The sequence below is a fragment of the Mastigoproctus giganteus genome, chromosome 11 (assembly GCF_048544385.1).
Source record: "Mastigoproctus giganteus isolate SK-2022 chromosome 11, ASM4854438v1, whole genome shotgun sequence".
Classification (NCBI taxonomy): domain Eukaryota; kingdom Metazoa; phylum Arthropoda; class Arachnida; order Uropygi; family Thelyphonidae; genus Mastigoproctus; species Mastigoproctus giganteus.
Window position 1 is genome coordinate 159,524,014 of NC_143585.1, and position 17,789 is coordinate 159,541,802.

At 41.3% G+C, this 17,789-nt stretch overlaps 1 protein-coding gene across 1 annotated transcript in view; it reads right to left on the reverse strand.

Annotated features, from left to right (window-relative positions):
* Positions 1-17,789, reverse strand: part of LOC150078537 (uncharacterized) — a 147,888-nt gene that overhangs the window by 122,800 nt on the left and 7,299 nt on the right. Inside the window, exons 2-3 of the mRNA XM_090384601.1 lie at positions 9,235-9,284; positions 485-613 (exon numbers count right to left, since the gene is read on the reverse strand). Of these exons, the coding sequence (XP_090240727.1) occupies positions 485-613; positions 9,235-9,284 (179 nt within the window). The remainder of the gene's footprint in view (positions 1-484; positions 614-9,234; positions 9,285-17,789) is intronic.

Consider the following 17,789-nt stretch of genomic DNA (forward strand, 5'->3'; position numbering starts at 1 on the left):
TATTGTAAATATATATACATTATGTGTGTGTTTTTGTATTGATGCAATACTGTATTCTATAATCTACTTGTTTATTTAAAAAATTAAATAAAAATTTATTGATGTAATTATTTGTCTCCAAGTTTTGCTCCTCCCTGGAAAATTTTCTGTGGACGCCCATGTAGGTAACATTTTGTCCCTTGATTGTACGCAACCCACTTGTTTTTAAGTAACCTAATTATAGCAAGGATAGGACGGACAATGCTATCAGAAACATGTGTTCTTTAATTGACAGGGCAGTTATACATATTTCTTTACTTATTTAAGACCACTTTACAGTAATAAAAGTTCAGATTATTTTCTTAAGTCGATAAGCAATAACGTCACCTTTTAAGTTACGGTTTTGAGAACGTTAAAAAACCTGGTCTTTCCAGACTTTATACATTCGCTCTCAGTTCGAAAAACAGACAAACTGCAAATTTATCTAAAATGAAAATCTTCTTACCGGTGCATACAGAGTTGAATTCACGCAGAACTGAGTTTTAATTTTAAAAAACTGCTGTCGTTTTGCCACTAAAATATCCCCAGAGAAAGCCATGTACTGCTCAGCACAACGCCCGATTATTTGCAGGCCCTGAAAATAAATTATGGATTAATACACAAAAACATACAAGAACAACCCATATTTAGGCTATAAATTTAAAAGGCTCGATAATAATCGTGAGAGAGAGAGAGAGAGAGACGAGAGAGAGAGAGAGAGAGAGAGAGAGAGAGAGAGAGAGAGAGAGCCTTATTTTCAGTTACATGGATGACTTCACTTGAGCATATATTCTCCACCTAAGATGAAATGCAATTCTGTAGCTTTAACAGAGGAGTCAGAAGGAATTACAATTACTCACCTGGACAGCGAATACATTCCTTAATCGTATTTAGTACTCACTCGAGCTTGAACGACGGTCTACTCAAACGCGTGCACTATTACACTATCGGGCTTGACCACTCGGCTCTGTCGGAAATTGTGACAACGTTATAACCATAAAAGGCCAAATATTTCTGTGTATTACACTTGGGCAGGGAAAAAGTGTTCATAGCGCATAGTTCTGACGTCGGATTGCAACAGTGAAACTGTTGGAATCCGATCGTCATAGGTCGTTATCTTATGTGAGGTTTTAGAAAGAATGTAGTCTTTCCCGTAAAATTTTGAAAGTATATTACAACGCCGTCTTTCTCCCCTACGCAGCCGGAGTTTGGTTCCATTGGGTGAGGACGATTAAATTCCAGAGAAAATTGGCTTCCATTCAACGTGTCATGATTCTTTCTACTCCAGCGTTGCAGGTTTTGGCCGGTGCCATTCCTCTACATTTATTTGTAGTCTACAGAGGATTGTGCTATAAAATTAAAAAGCAGATTTCTACAGTTTCTAGGAATTACTTTGGACCTTGAGACGGATGCAATGCGAGAATGTTCTAGACGCTGGAACGAATTGATAAATATTTGGCATATATATCCGTTTAAACACTACTTCTCTTGGCAGAGTAACTAGAAATTTATTTAGGAGGTAACTCTTTTGTTAATGAGAAACAGAGACAGTGGTTTTCGCCCGGCATGTTTACATCATTCCTAATTACAAGTCACCGTTCTTTGAAGCAAAAAATTCAGTTTAGGTCTTTCACAAGCGGTCCTTTGTTCCTGCGGTCAATCTGAATCATGGGACCATATCTTATATTAATGCGCTATATACGCGGATCTTCGTGTGACCCTTGGGAACACGGTTGATCCTTTGGCTCCTGGAATCGAGTCAACATTTTTGGACAATGCAGAAAACTTTACTGCATTTCAACCATTTGCTTACGGGGGCTTCCATAGAAGGCATGCTGAGAACACAGTCTTGACCCATTTGGAAGCTGGTGGCTCTCCCAACACTACTGACACTGAGGTAAGGGATGTCGGGACTATCTGATCATCATCATTGATGACTGAAAGTTTTAGTGCCTTTAAAAGGGCTTTTCCACTTGCATACTTTTCTCTATGGGCCCATGGGTTGCCCATCTCAAGTGGATTGGAGCTGTTTGTGAACTTTCGACTCACAGACGAAAATAAACTGTACGTACTGTATAATGACTGTTTGTTTTATGTTATGAGTTGATTCTAAGTTAATCTTGTGTTTATAATTTCAGTTGCATGCGTGTGCATATAGGTTTTGTACACTTGATGTGGTGTATTATTGAGTAATTTGGACGATTTGATTTATTGTTAATTAGAGTTTAAGAATAGATCTTTTGTTTAAATACTATATTAACAATAATCTAAGTGACAAAGCAATCTTTTATAATTTATTAAAAATATTAGTGATTATATAATGTCAAATACAATTTCAGAGCACAAACAATTTTTAATTAATAAATACTAGGGGGCTTCACCCCCTGCTTGCCCACGCTTTTCTACTTAAAATGCAGAGGTATACGGAGTAAGTCAAATCTTTTCTACGTAAAAGACACACCTGTCGAAACGCACTGGTCGATACGTAATCAGGAAATGACCTATGTAGTTATTTACCTGTGGATTTGCAGTGTCCGGCATTCTCAAGATCGAATACATATTACGGTAAAAGTCCAGAACGGTGTACACCCTCCAACATGCCGGTAAGCAAAATAGTGGGAAAGCAGCGATTGACAAGTTGTGACTCCCATATTTCGACAAACGGACAGGAACAAAGCAATGATTGGCAGATGCCACTGTAACTGTTCACTTAAAATTCTATATTCTATCCACAGCTAGTAAACTGATGCACAGTAGACCAGTAATGTTTCAATCCATCTGAGCTTACCCATCTTTGTAGATGTGTCATCAGAGACCGCCTACGTAATCAAGCACCACACCCAGCTTAAGCACCTTGGTGTAATCTGGACTCAGAACTTTCCTTCCTCCCACACCTAAAGTATATCCAAAAGATAAGAAATTACACAGCATTGGTGGCAAGGGTCACCCGCAGGGACTGGGGTTTAAACCGACGTACGCTAGCTCTGTTTTACAAAGCAGTGTTTATTCCAGCCATCTCATATGTCTGGTATCACCGGGCAACTATTGTCACAAATTAGAAGAAATTAACCACCATTCAAAGAGCAATACTGCTTACTATCACGAGAGCCTGCTGCACGGTGAGCACTCCTGCTCTCCAAGTCCTCGCTGGAGTCTTCCCTCTAGACCTTGAAATAATTAGATGTGGCATGTTGTATCATCCGCCCGAAGGAATCTCCACTACGACCATTGGATTCACCACCAACCCAGCAATCAATCGCAAGACAGAAAAGGCGCCTTCTTGCTCACCTGCAGCAGGTCTGGCAGGACAGATGGACGGACATCCACTAAGGGAGCAATTACGAAGAAATTCATCCCTGAAGTTCATCCCATCGTGTTCCCAAAAACCCCAAGCTGGTTTTCCTCTGGCCTGTACATAATACCTCCTTACAGGCTATGGGTCGATACAAGAAAAATTAACGTCAGAGCATCACAGATGATACATGTTGCCACTGTCGCACTGACTGTCCTGACTATGAAGATTTGAGATCTATCTGATCACAAAGATTATTAATTTGCTAAAGGACCAAGAATATATACTAATTCATACCCATGACAATTATAAATACTTCACCACTTTTGCACAGGATGCCTTCAACAGACGAAGAACATTAAGGAGCATATTAAACCACCAAGACCAATAACTTGAGACAGATTCTGGGCACCCCTTTCCAGTGGCATCAACCGCCAACCTCATCGAAGATCAATTGAACTGAAATTCAACTCCTTCATCCAAGTTCCATCGGACTGATATCTGCAACTGAATCAGCAGGCAAAATCAACCAGGACCTGACTTCAAACGCAAGACTCCAAACCCAGACATTGGAGACACCAGCAGCTTCTCTGCCACAAGCCACATTGGCAATCAAACCGAGCACTCCAGCCTGGTTTTCTTTTACTCTCCTCCCCCTGCCGCGGCCACTTCTTCCGCATGGTGAGGCATGGGTCTGCCTGACTGCCTTTCTAGGGTCGCATTCTCTACCGTCCCCATACCTCTTTCCCCCTAGCCTTCAGTCTCCCCCCCCTAATTTGCCTAACTCGCAGTGTACACCCCACACAACTTATCAATTAATAACATCCAAATTTAAACCGCGCTAACATAAACCTCTCTCGGCCTTTTATATTCTAGCGTTAACCCCTTCTTTTTTTTTTTTTTTTTTTTTTTTTTTTCACATAAGCTCTTGCCACTGAAATCTTCGGAAACTAGGCAGGGGCTGCTAGAGTACAAAAAATCTACTGCGTATCTGACCTGCCTCCCAGGGCCAAGTGCGGTAATGATGGGTTCCAGCAGGGACCCAACGGCTAAATGGTCAGAAAAACAACGGTACACAACACTACACATCCGTCCACTCCCCACACACTTCTTAAATCTCTGGAATTCACAGAGTTCTGTGGTACACAAACAGAAAATACAATGCGGAGGTAGGAGGAACCCCTAGTACCGTCAGACAACTAACACACTTTGCCCTTGTTCTCCTACGGAGGATGCACAAAGGTCAGGGAATGACCACCACCATAAATCCCCAGAGCAATATGGCCTTAGTTCCTAATGCTCCTAAAAATCAAATAATAACAACAACAACTGTTGTTGTTATTATTTGGTTTCTCCTAGGTTGATATGCCTAGGGTATTTTTCCCAACATTTGCCACTGTTTTTAAATCGGGAACTCTTTTTCCCCATTTTAAAACAGCGGGATGGAGGGATAAACACCTTCCATCAAATGCCACAAAACAATCAGAAAAGGGAGGTGCCTTCACCTGTCAATTATCGCTGTCTTCCTCTCTCTCATCGAAGTGCCTGCCTGAGTATACTGGACTTCAGCCAATATCACTATGTAATTATTTACCTGCGTTTACATAGGTCACTTAGGAAAAGGTCTTTTGCTTCGGCTTCCACAATACATGAATGGTTATGAATGGGCACTGCTCTTCGTGGACCAATGTTATCAGTGGAGTTCCCCAGGATTCAGTGCTGGGCCTATTGTACATGATGATATTGATAAAGATATATCAAGATTAATGTCATAGTTTTCAGTGATACAAAGGATCAGAAGTTAATAGCAGGAATGATGGTATGGTACTGCAAGATGATCTAGAAAAGTTAAGCAGATTGGTTGAGAAACGGTAATTGAAATTGAAGTTTAACATTGACAAATTCAAGGAACTGCATATGGGTAATACCAGGGTAACATCAACTGTGTGGTACTACCCTCAGGGCAGTGGAAAATGAAAAATACCCGAAGGTAACTGAGCAGTCAGATATGAAATTTTATGACCAGTGTCGGTATGCTGCCAGGACAGCTTATGGGGTTTTGTTAATGATATATAAAAACTTTACTAGGAGGGACAAGGAAGTGATTATCCCTTTGGACTACATGGTTTGGAGCTCATGGTTAGGCTGCATCTTGAGTATTGTATACATAATGTAGATCTGCTGGAACAGGTGAAGAGAAGAGCAATCAGATTGATGAAGGGAACAAAAGGGTGCTCTTACCTAGAAAGACTTCAGTTCTTCAAATTGCAGCGTCAGGAGACTAGACACCTGAGGGGTGATCTGATTGAGCTGTTTAAGGCTTTGAATGGAGTGAGCATTCTGATTGTTGTAGTAGGATTTTAAGAGTATCAGCGACTAATACCATGTAGCTCTGCATATACTGTTCGTAAACTGCATGGGTTATGTGGTCAATATTCTGAATGATGGACGAGAAACCAAAGTTCTTTGGAGGGAAAACCGTTCTTCCTCCAGAATTCGTTAGAGGAAGAACGGCTAACTCAGCCACGTTGTGAAAAAGGCTCAAAAATTCCTCCCATCATCGACGAGGCTCGAACTCAGGTCTTTTCCCGTGTCCGGTATTATCGTCGTAAACATCTTTGCCGCATAACACTTTCGCCGTAAAAGATAAATTGACAGTTTGGTTTCATTTCTCCATTGACGAATCAACCGCCTTCGGCAGACTTAATGTATTTAAGCCAGTTAACAGTTTGGTTTCTCCATTCTCGCAGTACACCCATTTTTATATTATTAAAATATTATTATTAAAATAAAAATTAAATAAAAGATAAAATAACTGGTTGACAGATTGGTTTCATTTCTCCGTTGACGAAGTTCTCGCAGTACCCCCATTTTATATTAAACAAATCTAAGCCCTCATAATGTGACGAGTAGACGTTCTGGTCTTAAAATAGTGGATAATAACAACTACGTATATCGACTTGATAGAAAATACGGTGATAAAACTTATTGGAAGTGTGAAATAAGAGGGTGTAAAGCCAGATTGCATACTATACTAGAAAATGATAACGTACCAGCTTGCAAATCCTTCGGTGAGCACAAGCATCCTTCCCACTCGTCAAAATCAAAAGTTTACCAAGCTATGGCAAATATAAAAGAGGTGGCTACTAATTCACAACAGCATTCGAGAGCGTTAATTATCAATTCTTTAGCTAAGTTAGATACAGCAGCTTGTTCTCTAATGCCGTCTTTACCAAATATATCACGTAATATTAGAAGTTGGAGGCAAAAGAAGAATCAAGCTCCTCCTATCCCAAAAAAAGAAATGGTTATGTGATTCCTGATGAGCACAAGTTTCTTGAAAATGGTGAAAATTTTTTGTTATTTGATAGTGGAGAATATGATGTAGACAGAGTTTTGGTATTTGGCACAGAATCTGGCTTAGATGATCTGGTGAAATATAAGGACTGGGCACGTGATGGAACATTTAAATGTAGTCCAGATATTTACTACCAGTTATATACGTTACATATAATGAGAAGGAATTGCAGCATCCCTCGTCTGTTCGTTTTACTTCCAGGGAAATCTGAAAAGACTCACAGCAGATTTTTTTATATCGTAAAGAACTTATGTCTGACATTAGATCCTGAATCCTTAATGATCGACTTTGAGAAAGGAAGTATCGTTGCTTTCTCTAACATATGCCCAAATACAACTATAACCGGGTGTTTGTTTCAAATGGCAAAAAACATTTACCGCAAAATAATTGATATCGGACAAAAGTTGCGCTGTCAAACAGATGCCGAATTAAATTAAATGCATTTCTTCCAGTTAGCGACGTTATTGATGGCTTTATCGAGCCGAGTGTTGGTTTCTTATTTTGAAACACTACATTGGGAGAGAAAGAGGCCGAGGGCCTCGAAGGCGCAGAGTTGAACCCACATTTCCCATAGAACGTCAATCGACGGACACGTGACAATATGGCAAGAACGAACAACAGAATCCAAGGCTTTCGCAATGCAATACAAATATGCATCCTAGTATTTGGAAACTGATACCCCTCTTAATGAAGGAAGAAATTTTAGCGAAAAATAAAAAGTGCGATGCCGAACGAGGAGACGAATCAACAAGCAAAAAATGTATAAAATATTATATAAAATTCATAATAATGAACAAAAGGACTTCGAAGACTGCGATTCACAAAATAAAATCAGTTACTTGCGCAGTATTGCGCAAATAACTGATATTTATACACATTTTAAATGTATTCAAATTTTGTATTTTCATTTTTCACAATAAAGTCTTTTTAATTTTGTTATTAATTTTTCATGCTTCGTTATGTCCTTTTTAATGTCCCACTTTTATTTTTCGTTATTTTATCTCTCACGGAGAAAATGTTTACGGAAAATATCTAGAACCGTCTTTTCCACTCGATGTGGAGAGGACGCGATTCTACCAAGTGTTTTTTCTTTTTTGACTGATGCTATATGAGCTTGATTTCTTGAATCATTTGTCACTACTACGTTTATAGTCGGATCATTCATCCCTTACTCCCGTATACTCACGAGGGCAATCCAAATGTGAATGGCATTCTTCCCCTTGCTGGGGCTACACACAAGACGCGGTAAAAATTTAAGCTGTGGAAGGACGGTTGAGGGATAAATTTGCGGAAGTTTGCCTTCAGCCAGGGTGTGGTTGATTGTTGGAATAGGCTTCCATCTGTTGTTATGAAAGTGGGTAGCTTGAATAGACATTTCTCGAATGGACATTTCTTTGGAAATAAACTGACATTAATAAAAATAAGTTCAAGGAAGAACTTGACAAATTCTCGGAGGGCATGGATGGGTGAAGTGTTGTTTCTTTTTTGATTGATGCTATATGAGCTTGATTTCTTGAATCATTTGTGACTACTACGTTTATAGTAGGATCATCCTTCCCTTAGTCCTGTATACTTCAGAGATCTTTGCTTCAGCTTCCGCAGTCTTCAATCCGATGAATATTGGCTGATCGGGTGGCTTACACGTAAAATTACTTCACAAATGACATTTACACTGCCATCATTATAGCAGCCCTCAATTAAACAACCATGAAATCAAATGTTGAAGAAAGAACCCTGACGACAACTGTAAAACTGTTTACAGGCTATATCAGATCTCCTTATTTCTGGTGCATCTGCTGTTGGAGGATGATCCCACATAAAACCCTTCCCTCTCTCTCCGCAGCAACAGTAATATGGTCCACTTAGTTGACAGCTTCATTCCCACCAGCGTGCTTCAGACTGTCAAGAACTGGGATACAGATCGCCATCAATTTATACACAGTGTAGCAAAAGGTATAGAAAAAGTGTCATTGCAAGCATAACATTGTAGGGCAGGAGGTTTATTTCGATATCGCAGGAAATTCAGCTGGAAAGTTTCATTGCTGTCTCCTTTTTCTAAATTTCGTATAATTTTACGTTACTTTATTCTTTAATCTAATTCATCTTTGTAATCTTATGTAATATTTTGGCAAATTACACCAGAAACTTAGACTCAAGGATTTCGATGTTAGTCCAATACCCCTGGCTATTGGCCGTGAACTGAAATAAAGATTTCACTAAAATATCCGAAGACTTCTGAAAACTAATGGTACCTCGCTCAGTGCTGCAATCTTTGAGAGTAGGCCTGTCCTTGAAACAGTATCTGGATGAAGTGCAATACACTGACAACTAAAATAAGCCCAAAGAACAGAACTGATCTGTCAATCGAAGCTTCATTTCCATCCAGCAGGGAAATGAAGCGTAAAACCTAATCATAGCCACTGTGCTTGCTACAAGTAGTTTCCAAATGACAATAAATTCTTAATTATATTTTAAAATATTACGTAGCTTTTCAATCAAATTAATTTTATAAAGAAAAACAGGTAGTAGTTTTTCCACAATATAAAAAAAATGACTAAACACATACCCTATCAGAAACACGCAGTATACATTTCTGCATTCTCCTGTAACGTTTACCTGCAAAGAACAGACACATAATTAAGTAAATGCACGAACAATGTGCCAGTAATTGTCTTCAATATATGAAATTCGTTATTTAAACTATCCCGAGTAAAACAGAAAATTTGCGATGGATTATATGAACCAAACTGACTGTTCGTTGGTTTTGAGAGCTTCTATTCCCCCACCTCTCAGGACCCAAATATGAAGTAAAATGGACAATTTCCCTGGAATCCCAATTGTCAGGACAAAACCACGGCAATCTCCACAAATACAGTGCTGCACTTTTCTGCATGGGAAAAGTGACTTCTACGGGTATAGTTTTGATAATCTAATTTGGCAATTTACTACGGCAATTATTTCGCATGAAGCAATGGGACTACGCTTAAGATTACCCACTGAGCGGTCAGTGCTTTTGCACCACGTTTTGTTCGTAGTGAACCGTTCAAGGCGATAATTGGCATCGTTTTAATTGGATCTCATAACGAGTTGCCGAGGTATTGCACTGCTTTGAATAAGTATTGCTTCACCAGTGGAGAAGACTAATTCGTTACTTATTCAAAGTAGTGCAAAGCTTCAGCAACTCGTTGTGAAGGTTGATTCACAATATGAAATACAATTAAAACTATACCAATTATCGACTTGTAATAGCTCACTTGAATGACTCGAACAATTCACTACGAACAAAACATGCTGCAAAATCACTGACGTTCAAAAGTAAATTCTTAAGCGTAGCCCCATTGCTTCATGCAAAATAATTGCCTTAGTTTATACTATCACATACCATCAGGCATCTCTCATATTTGGGGTTATACTTCATAATTGGGTTTCCACTATTGCAACAACAGGGTACCTGCCCGCCCACCGATGATGAACCCAACTAGTTTCGAAACGGTGCCGCCAGGGGAGTCTGATATTCACGGAGTTTCCGAGAATAGGTAACAATAGTCTTCCCCACCGGGGAAGCGTTGCCCATTCGAGGAATTTATGAGCTTTTGAGTGGTGTGTGTATGAGGAGTAACTGTCCCTTTCCTTTTTCGACGGCATTCCTTCTTCCTCTCGCGGCACGCTCCAGGCAGTTTTCACATGGGAGTAACTTGCGTTCGTGGATTGACAAAAAAACGCAACGAAAATGCGACCGTAGCCATAAGTAAACACATTACATGCACTCTGAACAGCCAACTATCGTACTAGAATAAAAAACCCCAGTTTTCGTGCGATCACCAAAGTTAAGCAGCGTTAGGCCAAATTAGTAATTGGGAGTGTGACCACCTTCCCGGTGGTCACACTCCCAATAAAATACCCGGTGTAGTTGCTTTCCTTTTTTTTTTCTTTTGTTAACCTGTGGAAAATATTCTTCCGATTTTCACGTAACATTTAATTTTGTTAATTGGTAAAGTGTCAAGTATTTGATGTTTAACGGCACCAGGGGTTTCCCCCATCTCCGCGTTATATGCATTGTAGGTGTAACACAGATGTCTGTGAAATCCAGAGATTTACAAAAAGTATATGGGCAGTGTGACGTTTTGTAGTGTCATTGTATATTGTACCTCTGACCATTTAGCCGGTGGGACCCCCGTTATCCACACTTGCCCCGTCGAGGCAGGTCAGGGTACACAGTAGCTTTATCTATACAATCTTCTTCTTCTTCTTTGTCCTCGCCTTCGTCCCACGTTCATATGGGGGTTGGCACTCTGCTCGTTCCATTCATCGTCCCAATGTTCAATGTTCCTATTCTAACACTTTTCAACCCCTTCTTCAACTCTAGCTGAACCGGACCCGTCCTTTGTTCGGTAGCCCTGACATCTACTTTCCATTAATCACCTTTTGTTTTGGCATAGTTTTTACAACCGGATGCCCTTCCTGACGTCAACCCTCACCGGGCTAGGGATTTAAGCTGCCGATCTGCCAAGCCTTACGCAGCTATATAGAAGTGGTAGCTCTTATACAATGGTGATGTCGCAATTTAATAATTTTACACAATTCATGCCGAATTTCTAATCCCACTGAACAAGCAGATGGCACTGCTGTAGTTCTTTTATCTCATGAAAATGGCTGACTCGGTAGAATGGCTGACTCGGTAGAATGACTGTGACCTTGAAAATAACAGTAATAAATAACTCAGCAACACGTCAGTATTTTTACATACAATTTGGTATCCTGAAAACTTCTACCGCAAAGCTATCAGGTAGCGCAATTATTCCGCTAATAATTCCCAGTGACTGATTATAGTTCCTTAAAAATTTAATGACCTTGAAATTTCCTATGTTTTCCTATATCCAAGAAGCTTTATCTATACAATATCGGTGTAAAAAACACAACTCTCAAAGGAAAAACTACGATAGCAGCGTAAAAGGCATCATTTCAACTATATCGCGTATTGTGCTCCTCCTTCACAAGTTACCATGTATTGAACTACTTCGAATAAATAACGCTTCACTAGTAGAGAAGACGATTGTTACTTATTCTCAGTGGGCACCAACAACCAGACGGCACCGTTTCGAGGCTTGCCGGCCTTTCATTGGTGGGTGGGTGGGCAGGCATCCTGGTATTGCAAACGTGAGGTTGCAAACAATTTCAGTGGCTAGGGTCTAAAAAAAAAAAAACAGAAAGTTATGCGTGAGGCTTATCGCTTTAGTAATAATATTCCAAAAGGAACAAGGGTTGATTGCATTACATGGTTACAAAATTGAGGGGGGGGAGAGATTGAAGGCTCAGGGTGTGACAGGTAGAAGTATGGGGCTACAGGGAAGGCACCCCCAAATTTAGCAGTGGTATGAACCATCAAAGGGAAAATGGGGTGTAGCAGGAGAGTGAGGCGACAAGTCGTCTCTTCCCCTTGCCAGGAAGAGGAGTAAAAGAGAGAGTGCTTGGCTCAGGCTGCGAAAGTCGGCCACTGTTCGTCTTCATTCAGTTGTTTTTTCCATCTTCATGGTTGGTTGCTTGGCGGGGGGGAGGCGAAGAAGTCGTCCCTCCGCCATTGGCGAGGAAAGGAAGTCGGGGTGCTCGGCTCAATTTGCCAAAAGGCGGGAGGCAGATATCTCATTCACCTTAATTGGCAAGGTAATAAAGTGTAAATCTGTGCTTTGTATCTTTACCTTTATAGCCTGTGGATAATATTCCTCCTATTTTCGCTTAATAGAATCGCCGTTAATAGAATTAAAATTCAATTCGTAAACGTGATCAGAATGACCGGAGCTTACTGCGTATTGTATAGTGAACGATATTTTTTATCGAGTGTCCATCGTAATGATCGTACAGTGAAACATTCGTAAAGCGGAAGTAAAGTGTGTTTAGGGTCAAACGGCACCAGGGGTTCCCCCATGTCCGCGTAGTTTACATTGTCATGTGATGCAGTATGCTGTAAACGCCAGGCCAGAGATTTAAAAGTGTGTGGATCTTGTGGTATGCAATGTCATGTACCTTTGCTCTTCTGATCTATTAGCCGCTGGTCCCTGATAGGGCCCAATGTTGCCCATCTAAAAAAAAAAGAAAAGAAGGCAGCACACTGTGAGGGTTGTGTGCTGAAAGTGAATAGTGCCAAAACTTCGAGCGTTTGATTTTGATGTTTAATTTTTGAGGTGTGGGATATCCGCTGTTGGTTTAGACATAGTAGGGGGACAGACTGAAGACTGGGGGGGAAAGACAGAAATATGGGAGCAATATGGAAGGTACCCCCAACGAGGTCAGTGGAGCAGGTCCATGCCCACCAGGAGAAGAAAAAGTGAAGAGGCGAGGAGGAGAGGAGCGGGAAAAACCGTCCAATAGATGGTTTTTCCGTCTATGAAGAGGGAAAGAAAGAGATCAGACAAGGTGCCTGGCCCAGATCGCCAAAATGGCGTGTAGGCAGCAAGTTGCAGGTCTTGTGGAGGTTGGTCAAATCCAGGGTCTTAATGTAAAGCGGTTGGGGGGATACACTTTAGTGAGTGTTGTAAGCCTACTATAGCACACGTACACGTGCAACCGTCCAGGGATTGACAAAAATCGCCAAGAAAATGTAACACGAAATGATTCATTCCCCCCATCATCGCACCATTGCTTACCAAGAACAAGCAATGCATGACCCAATCAGTACCCCTACTGATTGCGTCATGCCATTTCTTTCGTCTTCTCCACCGTATTTAATAAAAAAAATGGACGGTAAAAATTTAATTCAACATATAGAAGACTAATAGTGGGGGTTTTATGGTGTATTGAGCATGTATACGTGCATTGCGACCACCGAAACCACGTCCATTGAGTACAAAGGAGAGATCCAAGCTATTTCGAAAGTGGAAGAAATTACAGCGTGCGATAGAGTTAGTAGTAATGGGGTGGCGTTTGAACCGATTTTACCCAGAATCCTTTGCGAAGAGTGGGATACACAAGGGGGCGTGGGGAAAAAATCTGTTTATATTTTTCTGGTGTTAGTTTCATTTTCTCTCAATAGATGGCATTAGTTGTAATTTCTGAATTTTTTTTTTTTTGTCTTTGGTCAGGGGTATGAACTAGCATTGGTGCTATTACCGATCAGAGACGTTACCTCGTGCGGGTTCCCCCATTGCATTTGGGTTAGGGTTAGATGTTGGTTTTGAATGTATTGATTGTGATGTCATAGTGAATTTTTGTGAATAATTTCAATGTTAATTATGTGGCAATGCATTGTGGGTGTTAATTGGTAAGGTGTATTTTGGGGTTGTTTATGTTGTGGGGGAGGGCCGCTGCTCTCCCCGCTGCTGCCCACCCGCATCTGCATTGCAGCCGCTCACCCGAACCACCACCGTAGCACGGCACCGTTGCCCGGTCGAACCGTCGCCACCACCACTGCTTGCATCTGCGTTGCAGATGCGCCACCTTGTGTGCGGGATGAAAAGCCATAAGGTATGATCGTGTCAAACGGAATCTGGGATTTCTCCCAACTCCGCATGTGTTTCGCTGTATCGAGGACAGTACACAGTCAAGCCAGAGACTTGAAAGTGTGTGGGCCGTGTCTGTGCAGTGTGATATGTTGTGCCCATTGTTTGCACGGCTTATTGGCTGCCAGGCCCCTAGTGGGGCCTGACGTTGCCCATAACCCTGCCACGTGGAGGCTAGCCTGGTGTATCCAGTATCACAACAAATTGCTCTGGCAGGTCCTACCACCTAGTTCCTGGGATTTCAGTGGGTAGGAGGAACGCCTCCGTAGCCAGGTGGGAAGGAGCAGCAGTGCGTAGCACCCTTCTTGATTAGACCGGGGTTCGAGCTCGTCACCACCAAATACGGAGGATGCGGAAAGGTCAGGGAATGACCACCGCATATCCCGGAGCAATATGGCCTTAGTTGCTAATGCTCTTAAAAACCAAATAACAAACAAACAGTGGCTAGGACCTGAAAAAAAAAATTACTCATTTGACATTAGTGCTTAATGGTATTGCTGTTTGGAAATCGCTGGTTGGGGTTGAACCCTAAAAAGATGTGTTAGAGGCCTAATAGGGCGTGGGCAAAATTTTGATGTTATTAAATTTAGACGTGAGGCTATACGCTAGATAGTGTTAGTTGTCTTAGAGATTTAGACGAAACCGGTGGAATTTAGACCTTGATTAGAATTTGGCGGCATTGTTAAAAGGGTGTACCCTGGTCGATTTAGTGAGAGAGGATGGGGGAGACTGAAGACTGGGGGGGGACAGAGAAGAATAGGGATGATAGAGTAGGCATCCCCAAAGAGGTCAGTGGAGATGAGCCCCACCAGGCGAGGTATGGGGGTTAGGCAGGGAGGAGAGGAGACAGATTTACTTTTCACTTCTATTAATCATAGAAAAAAGGGATTCAATTAATTTAAGATACAATAATCGAACTTTTTTTTTTTTTTCCAGTTTTAGGGAACAGGAAAAAGTGAACTTGGTTGTCGTGCTGGAGTATAAACAGAAAATTAATTAATTTATTTATTTTAGATACGCCTCCCCCCCCCTGCCTGGGGATGGGGTTTTAAAGGGAACCAGGTTAGAGGACGCAGTTCAGATCGCCAATGGCGTGTTGGCAGCAAAGCCGCAGAATGTCTTCGTCGGTGTCATATCCAAGCAGTGTCGAATCCGGTATGAAGGTCAAGCTGCCCATCCCGCTCCAGGGGTGGGATATGTTAGCTGGCAGTGGGGAACCCACCAGGCGAGAATCTGCATTCTCACTCTACTTGCAATTTTTTTTATATATATATATATATACACACACATTTGTTTTTTTTTTTTTTTTTGCAGTCCAGGGGAGAATGCAGTGATAGTGTTTATGTGGTTAGTACAGTATATGTAAAGTAATGTAAGTTATTTTTAGCTTTGTATTCTTTCGGCCAATTACATTTGCCCTTCCACTCATTTCCATTCACTCTCTCTTTCCCTCATGCTAGGTCACTCTTTCTTTCACCAAAGCTGCCATTTATTCCCTTTTACCATAATTCCTAGTTTACCCAGTGCCCAGCCTATTCATTCTATCTTTCATTTTCATTCTTCTTTCATTCTACATTGGTTCCCCTCGCTACTAGCTTACTGATATTTTTCAGTTAATCTGCTTCCCTGGCTGCCTGTACATCTCCCTCCCCTGCATGGTTACTTATTTGGTGTGGGGCCCCAGGTTCCCACACATGGCAGGGTAGTCCTGGCGAGTTTTGTTATGTCAGGTTTATGTCAGGGCGCAGAATACTGCTGTCCTCACAGTTTTTAAGTCATCGTCTGGGCGTGATGGGAAACTTGGGCAATTTTACTATTGTCTAATTTCTGGGGGGCTGAATTGCCATTCTTTGGATTGCTCTGCGCGTTTCGAATACTTTCTGTGTGAAAGATGTAAAAGCTTTATAATTTTCCTCTTCTATGATGAACAGATGTTCTTCTCCCCCGGGAATGGGACCAATCTGTGCTATTAGCTATGTCATATATTATAGATTAATATGGAATGTGTGCCCAGTCTTCACTTTCCCCACAGGTGCAGTTTGGGTCATCGGTCAGGCTTAAGGAGGTTAGTTTCACCTTTAGGGAGCCGTGATCTGTCAATATAAATGTTGTAAAAGGTCCAGGGGCATAGCACTTAGGTGGCTCTAGACTAACCATTGACACCCATGGCAGAAACCGTTTGGTAACCAGACCTCTGGTTTCCCGCTCCCACTTTGTTTACCATAATTCATGGAGCTTTGTGGCTATTCTTTTTCTTTCATCATTGAAGGTGTTGGTTGTGTGAAGGGCTATCCCCAGAAATTCTGTGGGTTTTTAAATCTATAATATAAGCCTCTTTTGGCTACTTCCAGGTAAAGTGGGAGAGTTCGGGCCAGCAACTGTAGCGTAGGTGTACTTACTGTGCGACATGCTCTGGTAATAGCGAGTAGCATTGTATTGATTTTAATTTATTCCTATTTCTTACTATGGCTGAGCGGATGAACCACGCACCGGCTCCATAGGCGATAACAGGTAGGAACATTGCACGGTATATGATTGCCAGGGTCTTTCTTTTGAGCCCCCAGTCTGCTCGACTGATCCTGGCAATCATACCTGCATAATTTCTCACTTTCTTCGCCAAATAGATCAAATGGATTCCCTGGGATTGGAAAAGTGCAAATGTATCTCCCATACATAAGGGTGCCTCTAAAAGTGAAGTTGGAAATTATCGACCTGTCAGTCTGACTTCAGTAGTAGGGAAAATCATGGAGGCAATGATCAAGGGTGGAATTCAGGATCATTTGGATCGAATTGAAATTTCAAGGATACTCAGCGTGTTTTGTAAAGAGAAATTCATGTTTAACAAATCTGGTTCGCTATTTCGAAAGGGTCACTCACGAGCTGGATTTAGGGAATAATTTCGACATTGTTTATTTAGATTTCAGCAAAGCGTTTGACTCAGTCCCACATGAGCGGTTGCTTTATAAGCTGGAACAGGTTGGAATCACTGGATAAATCCTTAGATGGATAGAAGGATGGCTTTAGGGCAGGAGGCAGAGGGTTGTGATAAATGGCTTGTAATTGCCTTGTAATTGCATAAAAGTATCGGTAAGGGTTTCCACGTGTTTCAACTCCGCTACCGTTCGTACTTTTCCCGCCTTTCTGATACGATAGTTATATACCGTACTAGATAGACTAGATAGCGTTAGTTGAACTTCGTTAGCAGTTAAATTGTACGTTTAAATAAATACATATAACGACTTAGATTACAAACGTAATATAATTAATTATATTTAACATAATTAATAACATAACATAATTAATTATAATTAATTAATAAAATCATGACTCAGACCAGAGCAGCAAAGCAAAAGGCTCAAGCTAATGGAAGTGGTGTGGCTCAGAGCAGAACTGAGGGGGGGCAGTTGTCCTCTGACTCAGAGCCTAATAAAATGCACTGTTTGCTTGATGTTTGCAGAGCAATCGGGTACGGGACATGATACTGCCAAGGGGGATGTCTTTGTGTGTGCGCGATGCAAGGAGTATATCGATATCAGGCAACAACTCAACGTTCTTGTGGGCCTATATGAGAGCTTGAAGGACAGGGTGGATGCCCTCGAAAAAACTAAATTGAGGGGCCCATCAAGCT